General features: G+C 37.2%; 3 protein-coding genes across 3 annotated transcripts in view; all 3 read left to right on the plus strand.

Annotated features, from left to right (window-relative positions):
• hsc70 (heat shock cognate 70) overlaps positions 1 to 6,798 on the plus strand; it is an 11,360-nt gene extending 4,562 nt beyond the window's left edge. Inside the window, exons 2-9 of the mRNA XM_073817436.1 lie at positions 456 to 671; positions 882 to 1,087; positions 2,039 to 2,191; positions 3,176 to 3,731; positions 3,807 to 4,009; positions 4,821 to 5,019; positions 5,117 to 5,349; positions 5,805 to 6,798. Of these exons, the coding sequence (XP_073673537.1) occupies positions 467 to 671; positions 882 to 1,087; positions 2,039 to 2,191; positions 3,176 to 3,731; positions 3,807 to 4,009; positions 4,821 to 5,019; positions 5,117 to 5,349; positions 5,805 to 5,993 (1,944 nt within the window). The 5' untranslated portion in view covers positions 456 to 466 and the 3' untranslated portion in view covers positions 5,994 to 6,798. The remainder of the gene's footprint in view (positions 1 to 455; positions 672 to 881; positions 1,088 to 2,038; positions 2,192 to 3,175; positions 3,732 to 3,806; positions 4,010 to 4,820; positions 5,020 to 5,116; positions 5,350 to 5,804) is intronic.
• A 407-nt stretch (positions 6,799 to 7,205) lies between these two features.
• On the plus strand, positions 7,206 to 9,449 carry LOC141284480 (chymotrypsin-like protease CTRL-1). Its single transcript, XM_073817444.1, has 7 exons — positions 7,206 to 7,251; positions 7,825 to 7,949; positions 8,082 to 8,161; positions 8,382 to 8,463; positions 8,585 to 8,768; positions 8,894 to 9,021; positions 9,146 to 9,449. The coding sequence occupies exons 1-7, from the start codon at positions 7,206 to 7,208 to the stop codon at positions 9,305 to 9,307; spliced, it is 807 nt and encodes a 268-aa protein (XP_073673545.1). The 3' UTR covers positions 9,308 to 9,449.
• A 921-nt stretch (positions 9,450 to 10,370) lies between these two features.
• Positions 10,371 to 15,112, plus strand: LOC141284478 (chymotrypsin-like protease CTRL-1). Its single transcript, XM_073817442.1, has 7 exons — positions 10,371 to 10,466; positions 10,752 to 10,855; positions 11,317 to 11,396; positions 11,716 to 11,797; positions 13,366 to 13,546; positions 13,641 to 13,771; positions 14,903 to 15,112. Exons 1-7 carry the CDS (start codon positions 10,421 to 10,423, stop codon positions 15,062 to 15,064), a joined length of 786 nt encoding a protein of 261 aa, XP_073673543.1. The 5' UTR covers positions 10,371 to 10,420; the 3' UTR covers positions 15,065 to 15,112.
• The last annotated feature ends 1,565 nt before the right edge of the window (positions 15,113 to 16,677 follow it).

Consider the following 16,677-nt stretch of genomic DNA (forward strand, 5'->3'; position numbering starts at 1 on the left):
TTTTTTTTCAGCAGGGTAATTGCCACATGTTGATGTGCAAATCTTGTTGCATCATACCCAAAAAGGCTTGAGGCTGTAAAGTGGATTCAACTAAGTATTGAGTTACAATGTACTTATTTCATTTGTAATAAATTAATGAAGTTGTGACAATTCTGTTGTTGCTTTGTCATTATGATGCATGGAGTTTAGATTAATGTGGAAAAAAAGTAATTTAAAGCAGTTTGACATAAAGCAGCAACATAAAACGTGAGAATAAAAATGAAGGGGTATGAATACTTTCGCAAGGCACTGTAAGTTTAAATATCTTTGAATGCAGTCGTACAATGACACTGTTGGATGCTATTTCTTTGCAGACTTGATATTGCAGGCATGTTTATATATATATATATATATATATATAACAGCTAAAAATATTTTATTCTGCTACTTAACTAGAATTCCCATTGATCATCTAGGTCCAGGCAAGATGTCAAAAGGTCCAGCAGTGGGTATTGATTTGGGCACCACCTACTCCTGTGTGGGAATCTTCCAGCATGGAAAGGTGGAGATCATTGCCAATGACCAGGGGAACAGAACAACCCCCAGCTATGTTGCTTTCACAGACACCGAAAGACTGATCGGAGATGCAGCTAAGAACCAAGTAGCCATGAACCCCAATAACACCGTGTTTGGTAAGACAGCTCATAATTTGCCAGAACATGATGCAGTTTAGTTGAGAGAAAGAATGAAAGATTGACACTTGTTTATGCTACAGTTCGCCATTAGATGGCAGTGCAGTTAATATAAAACTAAAAGTGAAGAGACTGAACATACTGTAAAGTCTTTGTTAGCAGCAAGCTTTTAAAGCAATGCTCTTTGCATGCATCTTACTGGTTCAACAGATGCCAAGCGCCTGATTGGTCGACGCTTTGATGACCCTGTGGTTCAGTCTGATATGAAGCACTGGCCCTTTAAGGTAATCAATGATGGTAGTAAGCCCAAGATGGAAGTGGAGTACAAAGGAGAGATAAAGACATTCTTCCCTGAAGAGGTGTCCTCAATGGTCCTCACTAAGATGAAGGAGATCTCTGAGGCTTACCTGGGCAAGGTGAAACTATGCAAAAGCATTATAAATGAGCACTTTTACATCTTTCAGGCCAATTTGTTTCACATATAATGTGCATTCAAGCATCCAGGAAATAGATGTCCAAGCTAACAAGATCCTCTTGCTTGAGATCACACGTCATTACATTTGTAAGAAAATGTGTGATGCGTGAGTTCAGAATTAACAGTTTGTGACTTCTGGCTATGAGGATGTGGAAAAATTCTGAAAATGCAGAAAAATATTGTTCACTCTCTTTATTAACATCCTGTGTTTCGAAATGACATATATGTTTTAGACCGCCGCATATTTGTTTGTACTACAACATTTGAAGCCTTTTCTTGAACACTGTAAAATGTTAACTGAGGACAGTTGTGCATAATTTATGCCGTTATCTTATCACATACTGTATCAACACACGCCAAACCAAAACAGAGACACAAACATGCTGTGGTGAGCACTAACATTTTTCTGCAGCACAAGTTCAAAGTTCTGCAAACACAGCTTCACACATCTTATCTTTTAGAAATGAGTTTGCTCTCGTGGTTGGGGAACAATTCACCACAGATTAATATCTGATTTTGTAGCTCACGTTCCATGTTCAAAAATCTCTAATACAGACCTAAGTTTGTTTTGTGCATGTTATGTGCAGAATTATACCTTCACTTTGATGAGGTGATAACACTGGTTACAGGATGTAGGCCTATTTTCACAATCGTTGGTGTCAGCAAGGTTCTTTTTTTAAATGTGTTGCATCCAAACTTGCATCTTTTTCAAGAAATGTTACTGAAAGCATGTAATGATTCTTCATTAGCAAAATTATTTTTAAACAAAGAACAGTAATGCAAAAACTCTCATTATTAATAAAAAATCACTTCACTTAAAACCTTGTTTGTACACTTAATGCATGCTAAACAGAATCATGCTAATGAGGACTTAATCTTCTTGTTATTTCAGCCAGTGTCAAATGCAGTCATTACAGTCCCTGCATACTTTAATGACTCTCAGCGGCAAGCCACCAAGGATGCTGGAACCATTGCTGGCCTTAACGTCCTCCGCATTATCAATGAGCCAACAGCGGCTGCCATTGCATATGGATTGGACAAAAAGGTAAAGAGGTACCTAGTTTACCTTGTTCAGTGGCTTATATATGAATAGTATACATATCTGAGTTTGGTAAACATGCTTAAAGGGTTAGTTCACCCAAAAATGAAAATTAGCCCTTCAAGACATCCTAGGTGTATATGACTTTCTTCTTTCAGACGATTCCAATCAGAGTTTTTTTTACAAATGTTTTTGCTCAACAGTTCAATAAAGTGCAGAAACAAAGCTCTGGCAAAGCTTTAGCAAAGGAAAACCAGTCACCCCTTGGCTTATAACAAAATCCTCCAATAACCCGGTTGAAAAAACAGCATATGCTGGTTAGGTAGGTTTGGATGCTGGTTTAAGCTGGTCCTTTGCTGGTTTATGCTAGCCCTTAGTTGGTTTATGCTAGTCCTTTGGTGGTTTATGTTGGTCCTTGACCAGCAACATAACCCAACTTAGTACCAGCATAAACCAGCAAAGGACCAGCATAAACCAGCATCAAAACCCACCTAACCAGCATATGCTGGTTATTTCAACAGGGAATTCTTTACTCCTAATTTGTGACAGGTGTTTTGTTTTGGTCTCTCAGGAACGCCAAGAACATCTTTCATGTCTGACAGGTAGCGCAAGCTAGAGAGAATGGTTTATACTGTTTTAAATATGGATATTTTTCTTATAAAAATGCATCAATCACTGTAGTAACCCCCTGGAGCTGTGTGAGGCACTTTGTATTATGGATGGAGGTGCTTTATTGGACTTCTTTTAGACTGTTGAACAAAAACACCCTCCCATTGCCATTATAAAGCTTGGAAAAGCCAGGACACTTTTCAATATAACTCCAATGGGATTTGTCTAAAAGAAGAAAGTCATATACACCTAGGATGCCTTGAGGGTGAGTAAATCATTTTTGGGGGAAATAACCCTTTAACTGGCTTGTAAGGATGTTTGGATATCCAGCATCTCAGATGAACTTTCAGCCCCGTAAGTTGTTGTCACAATTCCCTACAGGTTGGTGGTGAGCGCAATGTCCTCATCTTTGATTTGGGTGGTGGCACCTTTGATGTCTCCATTCTGACAATTGAGGACGGTATTTTTGAAGTCAAGTCTACTGCCGGTGACACCCATCTGGGTGGTGAAGACTTCGATAACCGAATGGTCAACCACTTCATTGCAGAGTTCAAGCGCAAGTTCAAGAAAGACATCACTGGCAATAAACGTGCAGTCCGTCGCCTGCGGACAGCATGTGAGCGGGCCAAGCGCACCCTTTCCTCCAGCACGCAGGCCAGCATTGAGATCGACTCTCTGTTTGAAGGTGCCGACTTCTACACTTCCATCACCAGGGCACGTTTTGAGGAGCTCAATGCTGACCTTTTCCGTGGTACACTGGAGCCGGTGGAAAAAGCTCTGCGGGATGCCAAGATGGACAAGGCGCAGATCCATGACATTGTGTTGGTTGGTGGCTCCACTCGCATTCCTAAGATCCAAAAGCTTCTTCAGGACCTCTTTAATGGCCGGGATCTTAACAAAAGCATCAACCCTGATGAAGCAGTAGCTTATGGAGCAGGTGAGTTTAATTTCCTTTCTGGATGTATTTGTAATTACTTTTGCGAATTACTAATCTTTCCTCTAATTTCACCAGCTGTTCAGGCGGCCATCTTAGCAGGTGATAAATCAGAGAATGTCCAAGACCTTTTGCTGCTGGATGTCACTCCTCTCTCTCTGGGCATTGAGACAGCTGGTGGTGTCATGACTGTGTTAATAAAGAGGAACACTACCATTCCCACCAAGCAAACCCAGACTTTCACCACGTATTCTGACAACCAGCCCGGTGTACTGATTCAGGTAAAATAAAGTTGTTGTTGTAGGCCCATACTTTCTTGGTGTTCCTCCCCTGTTGAAAGGCCCATCTCAGACCAGCATAAATTTCATTTCCAAGTTGGTTTGGTGCAGGTCTAGCTGGTCGACCATCATAATTTTGTTGTTCCTCCCCAAATAATAATCATGAATGAATGAAACTGCTTGACCAAGGAAGGCCAGTTGAAGGGACACCAACAAACCAGCATCCAAAACACAACATATGCTTGTGACCAGCATTGCTAAAGTATTTAGGAAATTCATATTACTGACTTAGATGTGGACATCAATTCATTCAGAATTCATTGAGGCATATGCAACCAACTGGAGTCAGGTTTAAAGGATTAGTTCACTTCCAGAATACAATTTCCTGATAATTTACTCACCCCTATGTAATCCAAGATGTTCATGTCTTTCTTTCTTTAGTCAAAAAGAAATGACTTCAACGGGGGGCCAATGGTTTGAAGGTCTAAATTGCAGTTTCAATGCCGCTTCAAAGGGCTATACACAATCCCAGTCGAGGAATAAGGATCTCATCTAGCGAAACAATTTGTGGTTAAAAAAATATAGAAATTTTAAAAAAATGTAGAAAACGACAGATCGTTTTGCTAGATAAGACCCACATTCCTCGACTGGGATCATGTAGAGCCCCTTATAGTTTTAATTTGGACCTTCAACCCACTGGTCCCTTTTAAAGTCCACTATATAGAGAAAATGTTTTTCCTGGAATGTTTTTCTAAAAAACCTTAATTGCTTTTTCGACTGAAGAAAGAATCCTTTTTTTAATCCTTATCTTTAGGTATACGAGGGTGAGAGAGCCATGACAAAAGACAACAACCTTCTAGGCAAATTTGAGTTGACTGGCATCCCTCCCGCTCCTCGTGGTGTGCCACAAATCGAAGTTACCTTTGACATTGACGCCAATGGCATCCTTAATGTGTCCGCAGTGGACAAAAGCACCGGCAAAGAGAACAAGATCACTATAACGAATGACAAAGGTAAAATAACTTGCCCTGACCTTGACTTCATACTTATTGATTTACTGATTCTGGAGTTCAAACATGGACTCTTTTTCTCGGTAATCTTTTCTTTCAGGTCGTTTGAGCAAGGAAGACATTGAACGTATGGTACAGGAGGCCGACCAATACCGAGCAGAGGACGAAGCCCAGAAGGAGAAGGTCACTGCCAAGAACACTTTGGAGTCCCTGGCCTTTAACATGAAAAGCACTGTGGAGGATGACAAGCTGAAGGACAAGATCAGTGTAGAGGACAAAACAACTATTACTGACAAATGCAATGAGGTCATAGCCTGGTTGGACAGAAACCAGGTAGGTAGCAACCAAAAACTGCATTACTTGCATGCCAATCTACAAGTCACACTTGTTTGTGGAATTAAGGCTATGCCTTTCAGTTATGATTATTTCATTGAAGAAACTTCAGTGTTATTATTCAGTATTCTTACCTTGAGGATGTCAAACCCGTTTATGCAGCCAGCCAAAGTGTTTCACCCAATAATGAAGAGATCATTAAGCCGGTGTTTTCCAACCCTGTTCCTGGAGGCACACAAACAGTACACATTTGGCATCTGACGCATCTATTTCTGGTCATCGAGTCTCTACTAATTAGTTAAATTAGAAGTGTTTAATTAGGAAAATTAAAAAAAAATATGTACTGTTAGTGTGCCTCCAGGAAAAGGATTGGAAAGAACTGTATTGAGCATTGAGCCACGTTACAAAACAAAGAGCATCTTCTGAATCACTTCTTCTTATGCCTTGTGCTACAGACCGCAGAAAAGGATGAGTATGAGCACCAACAGAAGGAGCTGGAAAAAGTGTGCAACCCCATCATCACCAAGCTCTATCAAGGCGCTAGTGGAATGCCTGGTGGAATGCCGGGTGGGATGCCTGGAGGATTTCCTGGAGGGGCAGGAAGTAGTTCCTCCTCTGGTCCTACCATTGAGGAAGTGGACTAAACTTGACACAAGAACATCTAAATTCACACATAGACAAAAACCAACGCAAAATTTGATTTACATCAGCTTTCTGCATTTCAAACAGGCTTTTTATCAACTCACGTTGGTCAGGTGTGCCAGATGAGACCAACTTATAGCTTGTGACCAAAGCAATATGGCACTTACAAAACAACATTAGCATATTAAGCTTTCTGAGAAAAAAAAAAAACAATAGACACCATCACAGAACTTGTTTTATTGGTTTTAATGGAAACTGTAATGGACCCTGTGGGTTTCTACTGGTAATTGGTCACCTAATTGGTTGCACTTTGGAGCTGCTGTCACTAAAACAAATTCCTAGTATGTGTAAACATACCTGGCAATAAAGCTCATTCTGATTCTGATTCTATTGGTAGCTTGTTAGAATCACTAGATCCTAATAGAATATGTCCTAAATATATTACAGAAAATCGTTTTTGATGGTTTGTAATGTTTGTAATGGTATTTGTAGTAGTAACCATTAGAATTTCTGTAATGGTTTCTGTTTTTGGTTTGTTTTTTCAGCAGGGAACAGCTGAACTGCATCATGTTTCCAAATCTATAATTCTGTCAGTAAGCTATTATTTAATGGTTACAAGGTTAGTCACACTATAATCACAACAAAATACCTAGATGAGGTGAGGCCTTGTAACTTGTTCAGTTAGTTGTCATACTTATTATTAATTATTCCACAGGGAGGGTTTTTACACCTTCGCTTTAGTTCATTCTTTCATTCATGTTTCCTGTATGACTCAATTATAAATAAAGCATATTATTTCCTTAATAATCTCATGTTTTCTTAAGTCTCATCATGTGCTAGAAAGAATGTAAAGGTCTGTTAGAAGTTTCAAAAAAGAAAATTCAGAAAGGCATACTTTGTATGCAACACTCATTTCTGCAGTGGAATGCATTCCTGGAGATAGAAATGCAATTGGAAAAAGAGTTTGTTTTCAGAAAGGTACCTTTTGTTTTTTATTTGGCTGACTCACCTATTGCAGTCAGGCACGTGAGGAAAAGAATAATGACATATTTTATTGTTTTCCTCGTATGACAAATACAAACGTTTCTGAGCTCCTCCTACCTGCATGGAGGCACCTGTATGAACTGCGAAATTCAACAGATGCTAGAGAACATATAAAGCAGAAGAGAGTCCTAATGAAAACATCAGCAACACATTAGCTGCTTGTGTACAACATGATTTGGATCATTAGCTTCTTGGCTTTGGTGGCTTCCGCTCTGGGTGAGTTTTTTTAGAAGACAATGTATTAGAGGTTTATATTAGAGGTTACAGACATAACATATATATATATATATATATATATATATATATATATATATATATATATATATATATATAATCAGTACATTTTTATTATTTCGTTTTCTTTAAAAAAAAATGAATACTTTTTTAATTAACCAAGGATGTATTAAGTTAATAATTAAAAGTTTATTAAGTTAATAATAAATTATTTACATTATTATACATTGTTATAAAATATTTATATTTTGAATAAACACTGTACTTTTTAAATTTGTTATTGATGAAAGAATCCTGAAAAAAAAAAAAAAAAAAAATCACAGGTTCCAAAAAACATTTGGCAGCACAACTGTTGATTTTATCCAGCATTGATCATTCTAATAATAAATCAGCATAATCAATTTCTGAAGGATCATGTGACACTTAAGACTGGAGTAACAGCTGATAAAAATTCAGCTTTTCATCACAGGAATAAATTCTATTTTAAAGTATTTTAAATAAAAAAAAACATTATTTTATATTGTGTTACTGTGATAATTTTCTCTTTGATAACAGGATGCGGAGTGCGTCAATTTCATATTGCCAAAAGATCTGTAAGGGAGAGTGTAGTTGGAGGAGTTCCTTCAAATATTATTGGTGGAAACGAGGCACACACTTGGCCCTGGCAGGTCTCTATCCAGGTATTGTTGTAGATATAAATACAAAATCTTAGTTTATACTAGTGGATCCATTTCTCTGAATAGCCTAGTGGTGGTGAGCCTCATTCTCTGCAAATAATGATAAACTCATGAAATGATTTATATTTGATCCAGACATCCAGAGGTCAGCAATTCTGTGGTGGTACACTGATCAGCAAAACCTGGGTCCTCACTGCTGCTCACTGTGCAGTACAGTAAGAACATCTATCTATCTATCTATCTATCTATCTATCTATCTATCTATCTATCTATCTATCTATCTATCTATCTATCTATCTATCTATCTATCTATCTATCTATCTATCTATCTATCTATCTATCTATCTATCTATCTATCTCTATCTCTATCTCTCTATCTCTCTGTATGTATCCAGGTATTTTGACACATTCTTTTCCCTGTCGCTTTCTTTCTAGGCCCGGAAATCATTATGTTGTCCTTGGACAGAATGACCTTGCCACAAATGATGAATTTGTTCAAATCAAAAAAGTTGCAAGGGTATTCAATTTAATATGATTATTACAATGTGCATTTAAAACTTGAACTATTTTAGGCTTTAAATTACATGAACATTGAAAAGGCTGCATTATTGTCAGTAAATTTCATTCTACACTTTTAGGTCATCAACCATCCTAACCACCAGAATCCCACTGAGTTCAACAATGACATTGCACTATTGAAATTGTCCAGTTCAGTACAGATGACGTCCTATGTCTCTCCTATATGTCTGCCTAGCTCCTTCACCACCATCCGCTCTGGGACTCTTTGTGTCATCACTGGCTGGGGAGCAACTGAATCTGTCTGTAAGTCTGCCATTCTAATTTTCAACAGTATCTATAACTCCTAGATTTACTAGATAAACAGCAGTTGTTGTTTTTTTCTCAACCATTCAGACATTTATTGTCTTACATTATTCTTTTGCCTTTAGCGAATCCTCGATTCCTGCAGGAGGCCACTGTGCCGATACTGAGTCAGACTCAGTGTAGGCAGTATTGGAGGAACGCTATCACAGATGCCATGATCTGTGCTGGAGCCTCTGGAGCCTCGTCTTGTGAGGTATAAAGAAATATACATATACGCTTTTAATAAGAATAATAAAAAGAGTGAAATAGCAGCTTACAGGCAGTATAAAAGGGTCCAAACTCACAATGTTAATCACTGATTTCTGTGTTAACTGCAGGGTGATTCTGGTGGTCCTCTGATGTGTGAGAGTTCAGGTGTTTGGTACCAAGTGGGCATCGTTTCCTGGGGCCACACATCCTGCAGCACTTCCCGTCCAGTCGTCTACACCCGTGTCTCTTACTTTCGAAAATGGATCACTGACACCATTCGATTGAACTAGAGCACCAGCTTGAGTCTCATGACATTTTTGGTTCCTCTGTGTGTGAATATTCATTCATTAGTCTGTGTCTTCATAATCACTGTTACACTACTGTTTTGAATACTGAAAATACCTCATAACATATATTTAGCAATAGAATTTTTTTAAGCGCTTTATAACTTATATATTAATGTATCTATTTTTAATGTAATTAACTATTGCTAATGCTGAACTTATGTATGCATACTTATGGCTCAATGAATATTAAATAAAGAATTTTGAGTCTTCCTCATAATCCTTGACTATTTGTGAGACATGCACACAAATGCACAAGCACACTAATTTGGGTTCAGTGGCATCTGCAAACAAAAGGTGCTGACTGAATTTATATAGTGCGTTAAATGAAGTTCTCAGATCCAGCTAAACTAGAAGAGCTTGTTAAGTCATGTCTGTTCATGCGCTTCTGTACACTGCCAATGCTTTTTGAAAAGCTATTTGTCATATTGATTGAGAAAAGACTTGTTTACTTGCCAGTGTTGTCCTTGTATGGTCTTAAAACAAAACCTGTGCAGACTATGTGCATTCCCAGGGTGTCAGCATTAATGTGAGTAACACTATGTAACCTATAGTCTTTTTCCTAGAATCCACAGGGGTTAAATTACTTTTAACATGTTTCTATGGAGTTAAACAACCGCAAAAAAGTATTTAAACATATTCCTTAAGTATAAGATTAAAGAAAAGGTCTTTTAAAATCTTTTCTTGTTTTCGCATTTTGTATTTTCTTTCCTGTATCATCGGCTAGAAGGTTTGAAGGGTTGACAAAAACCTCAGGTTATATATTTACAGGTGAAAGAATAACATCTCAGGTGTCTCAATGCTGCATTTGAATGCATTCAAAAACGTTTCAACAAAAGTGAGAAGCAGTTGACTCATTTGTTCTTGACAATATTTCAACACACGTTTTGTCCCATTTCTGCAGTGAACCAGATATGAATGTTCCTGAGCTCTGAGATTCAGCCAGCTGCATGAAAGCACCTTGATGAGTTCCCAGTTTTATCAGATCCTGAGGGGAATATAAAGCATGGGAGAAGGCCAATGGGAACAACAACAGAACTTTAAGTGCTTGTCTCCACCATGCTCTGGATCATCAGCTGTCTTGCTTTGGTGGCCTCCACTCTGGGTGAGTTTTTACAGTTTGTAATGAGGGTTGTAGGACTCTGTGTCAACCAGAAGATAAGAACTTTCTGAGGTTCAAAGTAATATACTCAGATTAATACCACTGCTCCGGGTGTGTGTTCACGGTGTGTGTGTGTTCACTACTGTGTGTGTGCACTTGGATGGGTTAAATGCAGAGCACAAATTCCTAGTATGGGTCACCATACTTGGCCTCACTTCACCTCCTTTCCTTAAGAACTCACTAATAACCCATAATTGTTTTTGCATGTGTATTTTATCATTACCAAAGGCTGTGGAGTGCCTTCCATCAAGCCAGTAATTAGTGGCTACGGCAAAATTGTTAATGGAGAGAATGCCGTGTCTGGTTCCTGGCCCTGGCAGGTTTCTCTTCAGGTAATTGTTACTAGTTTTAATTATGGTATACTACCAGTCAAACGTTTTTGGACAGTAAGATTTATTTAATTTTTTAAGAAGTCTTCTGCTCACCAAACCTGCCTATTTGAAGGATTTCTGAAGAATCATGTGACACTTAAGACTTTGATTCAGCTTTGAAATCACAGGAATGATTTACATTTTAAAATATATTCAAATTTTCAAAGTCAAAATTTTACTGTTTTTGCTGCACATTGGATGAAACAAATGCAGGCTTGGTGAGCAGAAGAGACTTCTTTAAAAAGCATTAAAAACCTTACTGTTCAAAAACTTTTGACTGAGAGTGTATTTAAGTTTTACTTATCGATATACTGTTTGACATGTATAAGTTAAGATGCATGATAAATTTAATATTACCAATGATGTAGGCTACTCATCATGCCCAAAGTTATTTTATTAATATTTGCGAATGTATCAACCAGCAATCCAATGGCTTCCATTTTTGTGGAGGATCCCTGATCAACCAGTACTGGGTCGTCACTGCTGCCCACTGCCGTGTTCAGTAAGAATGAATCTGTTTTACTTCATAAACATACACTCTTAAAAATAAAGGTGCTTTGAAAGGTTCTTCACAGCGATGCCATGGAAGAACCATTTTTGCTTCCACAAAGAGCCATTCGGTCAAAGGTTCTTTAAAGAACCATCTTTTTCTTACCTTTTTATAATCTGAAGAACCTTCTTTCTCCAAAAATGACACAACCGTTAGACAAAAAGGTTCCTCTATGGCATCGTGAAGCACCTTTATTTTTAAGAATGTACCCTGCCTGAATCTTTTCAGTGCTTCTGTTTACATCTATTCCTGTTTATTCTTCTTAACCTAGGGCTGGATATCACTATGTTATTCTTGGAGAGCATGACCACGGCTCCAGCGCTGAGTCAGTTCAAGTCAAGAGCATCGCCAAGGTATCAGCTTGAATCTGAAACTTAGGATGTTTTTATATTACAATGACCTCTTATAAAAGGTGAAGAAATTTTTTTTAATCATCTTAGTTCATGACCCCTTAAATGATATCAGCCCGGCATCCCTTTAATTTGAGTCACTGTCTGCTGATAACTTTGCTGTGGTTCTATGATATCTTTAGCATTACCTCAGGAGCCACAGGGTTTAGTCATTCTGCCACAGTTAAAAATGTTGCTTACTTACTACTCAGAACACAGGAGGGGTTCCTAAAACTACTTGCATCAAACAGACTCTTTTAGCAATTGCGTCATGTCTTTTACTTGCAATGCCATTACATTTTTGTTTCTGTAAGTGCTTTTTTGATATTGCAACTGACGTTCACTTAAGTCTCTATTTAAAAAAACGTAGTTTTTAGTCAAGAAGAACATTTTAAAGTTTTTAAAGCCGTTCTCTCTATGTGTTTGAGTTTACTAACATGCTGGGTTTAATTATTCATTACCATTCGAACGTTTTAAAGAAATGAATATTTTTATTCAGCAGTTTGTTAAAAGTAACAGACATTATATTTATTTTACAAAATATTTCTTTCAAATTAATGCTGTTCTTTTGAACTTTCTATTCATCATATATGAAATATTAAATCAAAAATATTAATCGGCACAGCTGTTTTCAATGTTAATAATAAGAAATCAGCATATTAGACTGATTTCTGAAAGATCATGTGACACTGGTAACAGGGTAATTATGCTGAAAATTCAGATTTGTTATACTAGGAATAAATAAAAATATTTTAAATGTATTGTTTTAAATATATTGTAATATATTTTAAAATATACACTACCAGTCAAAAGTTTTTGAGATTGTAGATTTTTTTAAATGTTTTTTAAAGAAGTATCTTCTGCTCACCAAGCCTGCATTAATTCGATTCAAAGTATACAGCAAAACAGTACATTTTTAAAATATATTCAGTCTTCAGTGTCACATGATCCTTCAGAAATCATTCTAATATGCTACTTTGTTCATTCTAATGTCATAACTTGCCAGAAATCATACAAATTAATACTTTTATTTAGCAAGGATGCTTTAAATGGATCAAAAGTAAAGATAAAGACATTTATAATGTTACAAAAGATTTCTATTTCAGATAAATGCTGTTCTTCAGAGCGTTCTATTCATCAAAGAAACCTGAAAAAAATCTACTCAGCCGTTTTCAACATAATAATAATAATAAATGTTTTCAGAATATTATGACTTCTGAAGGATCATGTGAGTGGAGTAACATTGCTAAAAATTCAGCTAAATATATTCAAATAGAAAACAGTTATTTTAAATAGTAAAAATATTAACATTTTAACTGCTGATTAAATAAATGCAGGCATGGTGAGCAGAAGAGACTTCTTTAAAAAAAAACATTAAAAATCTTTTAATAGAGTTTGGTAGTGTATTACACTGAGAACATAGTTATTTTAAATTGTAATAATATTTCACAATATTACTGATTTTAACAGCTTTTCCTCACAAAATCTGCATGACTTATACTGTATGAAACATTTTTTTCCTCCTGCTGTAGGCTATCACCCATCCTTACTACAACAGTAATACCTTCAACAATGATATCACCCTGCTGAAGCTGTCCTCTCCAGCCCAGCTGACAACCCGTGTCTCTCCTGTGTGTCTGGCTGCCTCCACGACCAGCATCCCCTCTGGCACTATTTGCGTCACCACTGGATGGGGCAGAACTGGAACTACCTGTAAATATATCATTATCATCACTCAGAACATTCACATGACTTCTAAAATGACACAAAATGGTTTAATTTGCTTCGATTTGCTTTGTTTATACAGCAACTCCTCGTATCCTGCAGCAGACCGCGCTGCCCCTTATTACTCCTGCTCAGTGCATGCAATACTGGGGCCAGGGAAGAATCACAGACGCCATGATCTGCGCTGGAGCCTCCGGAGTCTCCTCTTGCCAGGTATACTGTATGAAGACAGATGCCTAAATGTTTTTATGCATATACAGTCAAGCCCGAAATTATTCATACCGCTGGCAAATTCTGACTTAAAGTTACTTTTATTCAACCAACAAGTTTTTTTTTTTTCACCAAAAATGACATGCTTCTCCCAATAAAATAAGACAAGATAATAATTATCTTCTATTAAGACGATGAACAAGAGGCATCATTGTGGAAAAAAATATTACTCATCTTTTATTTGCATTTGAACAAAAAGTGGCATGTCCAAAATTATTTATGCCCTTTTCAATAATCAGTAGAAAAGCCTTTTTTTGGCTGTTACAGCAATCAAACGCTTCTTATATTTGCTGAACAGCTTTTGGAACCCAGCGGTGTGCCGTATCCGTTGGACTGTTTACCTTGAGATGTTTCCACCGGCAAAGCCCAGATTCATCAGGATGGCCTTGGTGGTGATCCTTGGATTCATTTTTACCTCTCTCACTATCCTCCTGGCCAGCACAGGTGTCACTTTTGGCTTCCGACCACATCCTCTAAGATTTTTCAAAGTGTGGAACGTCTTGTACTTTTTAATAATACTTTGCACTGTAGCCACTGGAACTTTAAACATTTAGATATGGTCTAATAGCCCTTTCCTGACTTGTGAGCAGCCACAATGCGCAGCCGCAGGTCCTCAGTGAGCTCTTTTGTCTTAGCCATGACTGTCCACAAACCAACAGCAGAGAACTTCTATTTTTCACCTGTTGAGTTGATTAAAACAGCTGTTCCCAATGAATCAAGGTAATTAGGATGCTTTAGAACAGCTTGGACTATTTGGAATGGTATAGAACTTTGGATTTTCCCATAGACTGTGACAGTTTGCAAAGGGTATGAATAATTTTGGACATGCCACTTTTTGTTCAAATGTAAATAAAAGCTGAGATTTTAATTTTTTCACAATGATGCCTCTTGTACATCGTCTTGTTATCTTTTGGGAGAAGCCTGTATTATTTCCAGTCAAAAAAAAAAAAACTTGCTGGTTGAATAAAAGTAACTTTAAGTCACAATTTGCCAGGGGTATGAATATTTTCGGGCTTGACTGTATATAGTGTTTTAGTCCTGATGTGTCTATATGGGTTTGTCTGTCAACTACAGGGTGATTCTGGTGGCCCTCTGGTGTGCGAGAGCTCAGGTGTTTGGTATCAAGTGGGCATTGTGTCCTGGGGCACAACCGACTGCAATGTTCGCACCCCAGCCGTCTACGCCCGCGTCTCCTACCTCCGTCAATGGATTGACCAGACTGTCGCCTACAACTAGAGGTCCAACTCTCTGAACATAATGGCAATAAAAATCTTTAAAAACACATTCTAAGGTTGATGCTTAATGACTCAAGCAATTAAAATAAAACACTTTAAAGATTAAAGGGTTCCACTCCACCCCAAAATGAAATTGTTGTCATTAATCACTTACCCCCATGTCGTCCTAAACCCGTAAAAGCTTTGTCCATCTTCGAAACACAACTGAAGTTATTCTGGATGAAAAGCGGGAGGCTTGTGACTGTCCCATTGACTGCCAAGTTAGAAACAGTCAAGGCCCAGAAAATTATGAAAGACGGGAGGTGGAGTAACCCTTTAATGTCAACATTTAGTTATGGTGATATAAGACCAAACAAAATGTGTTTGTTACTAACAGACAACAATATCAGGGTAACAAACAACTAAAACTGACATTGATTAAATGACAGAAAATGCATGCAACTGATAATAATATACACTGCACTTTATAAGTTTGGGTTCGGTTTTAAGTAAGGTTTTAATGTTTTCAAATCTCTTATGCTCATCAAGGCTGCATTTATTTGATCAAAAACAGCGAAAACATAAATTTTTAATATATTTTAAAATATAGTTTATTCCTGTGATGCAAAGCTGAACTTTCAGCATCAATCCACCTCTCTTCAGGGTTGCATAATCTAGAAATCATTCTAATATGCTACTTTGCTGCTTAAGAAACATTTCTTATCATCAATATTGAAAGCAGTTGTGCAGTTTAATATTTTTGAGGATTTCGATCGTAGTCATAAATTGTGGTTCCAGTCCTGTTTGATTTACTGTCCAAAAGTGATTATCACAAGTAGGCGTTTAACGTCTTTCCAATTTAAGAGTCACTGTCTGCCAATTTCGTTGCTGTTGTTGTTACATGATGGACTGTGTGGAAAACATACGTCACACTGAAAAGAGGAACGGGCCTATATTTAAGTTGTTGTTCTCTAAATAGCTTCCTTTTTGATGAAGCTATTGCATTCAGTTCAGATACAGCAAGATGTGTCATGCCAGGTTTGATGTTTGCCGTGACATGACATAAAAAAGAACTAATGACGTTTGACCAGACGTGGGACCAAGTCATTGTTTGGCAATTCCCAAGTAAGTCCCGAGTCTTTGCATTCAAATCCCAAGTCAAGTCCCATGTCAAGATGGGCAAGTCCAAGTCAAGTTGCAAGTCCTCAACTTCAAGCTACAAATCCTAAACAAGTCATTAGTGCTTTTTGACCAAATTAGTGTCTCTGTATTAATTACTACACTACATTTTATTTAAATAATAGTCTACAGTGGGTATAATTTTTAAAAGATGGGCTATAATAAGTAGTGGTGTTTTATTGAGGAATTAATCATTGTTTGTGAACAAATAAAGGCATAATTGAATTTGTAATTTATTTTAGGTCCACTGTTTCATTTGTTAAAGATTCAGTAATTTTAATGAATCAGTTGAGTCAAATATTTAATAACTTGCTAGTACGTATTACAGACATTCATTTATATATTTCTTTAAAGACTTGAAAGTAAGTGGCTGGTAAACAGGAAGACTAGAGTGAACTTTATATGTAGGCTACATATTTCACATGAAATATATATATATATCGTGGTCGTGGTTTA

Source organism: Garra rufa, chromosome 14 (genome assembly GCF_049309525.1).
Source record: "Garra rufa chromosome 14, GarRuf1.0, whole genome shotgun sequence".
NCBI classification, from domain to species: Eukaryota; Metazoa; Chordata; class Actinopteri; order Cypriniformes; family Cyprinidae; genus Garra; species Garra rufa.

Excerpts from the sequence above, each read along its gene's own strand:
- LOC141284480 (XM_073817444.1), top strand. The coding sequence starts at position 7,206 with ATGATTTGGATCATTAGCTTCTTGGCTTTGGTGGCTTCCGCTCTGG. Across the intron at positions 7,252-7,824 it reads TTTGGTGGCTTCCGCTCTGG|GATGCGGAGTGCGTCAATTT; the intron begins GTGAGTTTTTTT and ends CTTTGATAACAG. Across the intron at positions 8,769-8,893 it reads GGGAGCAACTGAATCTGTCT|CGAATCCTCGATTCCTGCAG; the intron begins GTAAGTCTGCCA and ends TTTTGCCTTTAG.
- LOC141284478 (XM_073817442.1), top strand. The coding sequence starts at position 10,421 with ATGCTCTGGATCATCAGCTGTCTTGCTTTGGTGGCCTCCACTCTGG. Across the intron at positions 10,856-11,316 it reads CCTGGCAGGTTTCTCTTCAG|CAATCCAATGGCTTCCATTT; the intron begins GTAATTGTTACT and ends TGTATCAACCAG. Across the intron at positions 13,547-13,640 it reads GGGCAGAACTGGAACTACCT|CAACTCCTCGTATCCTGCAG; the intron begins GTAAATATATCA and ends TTGTTTATACAG.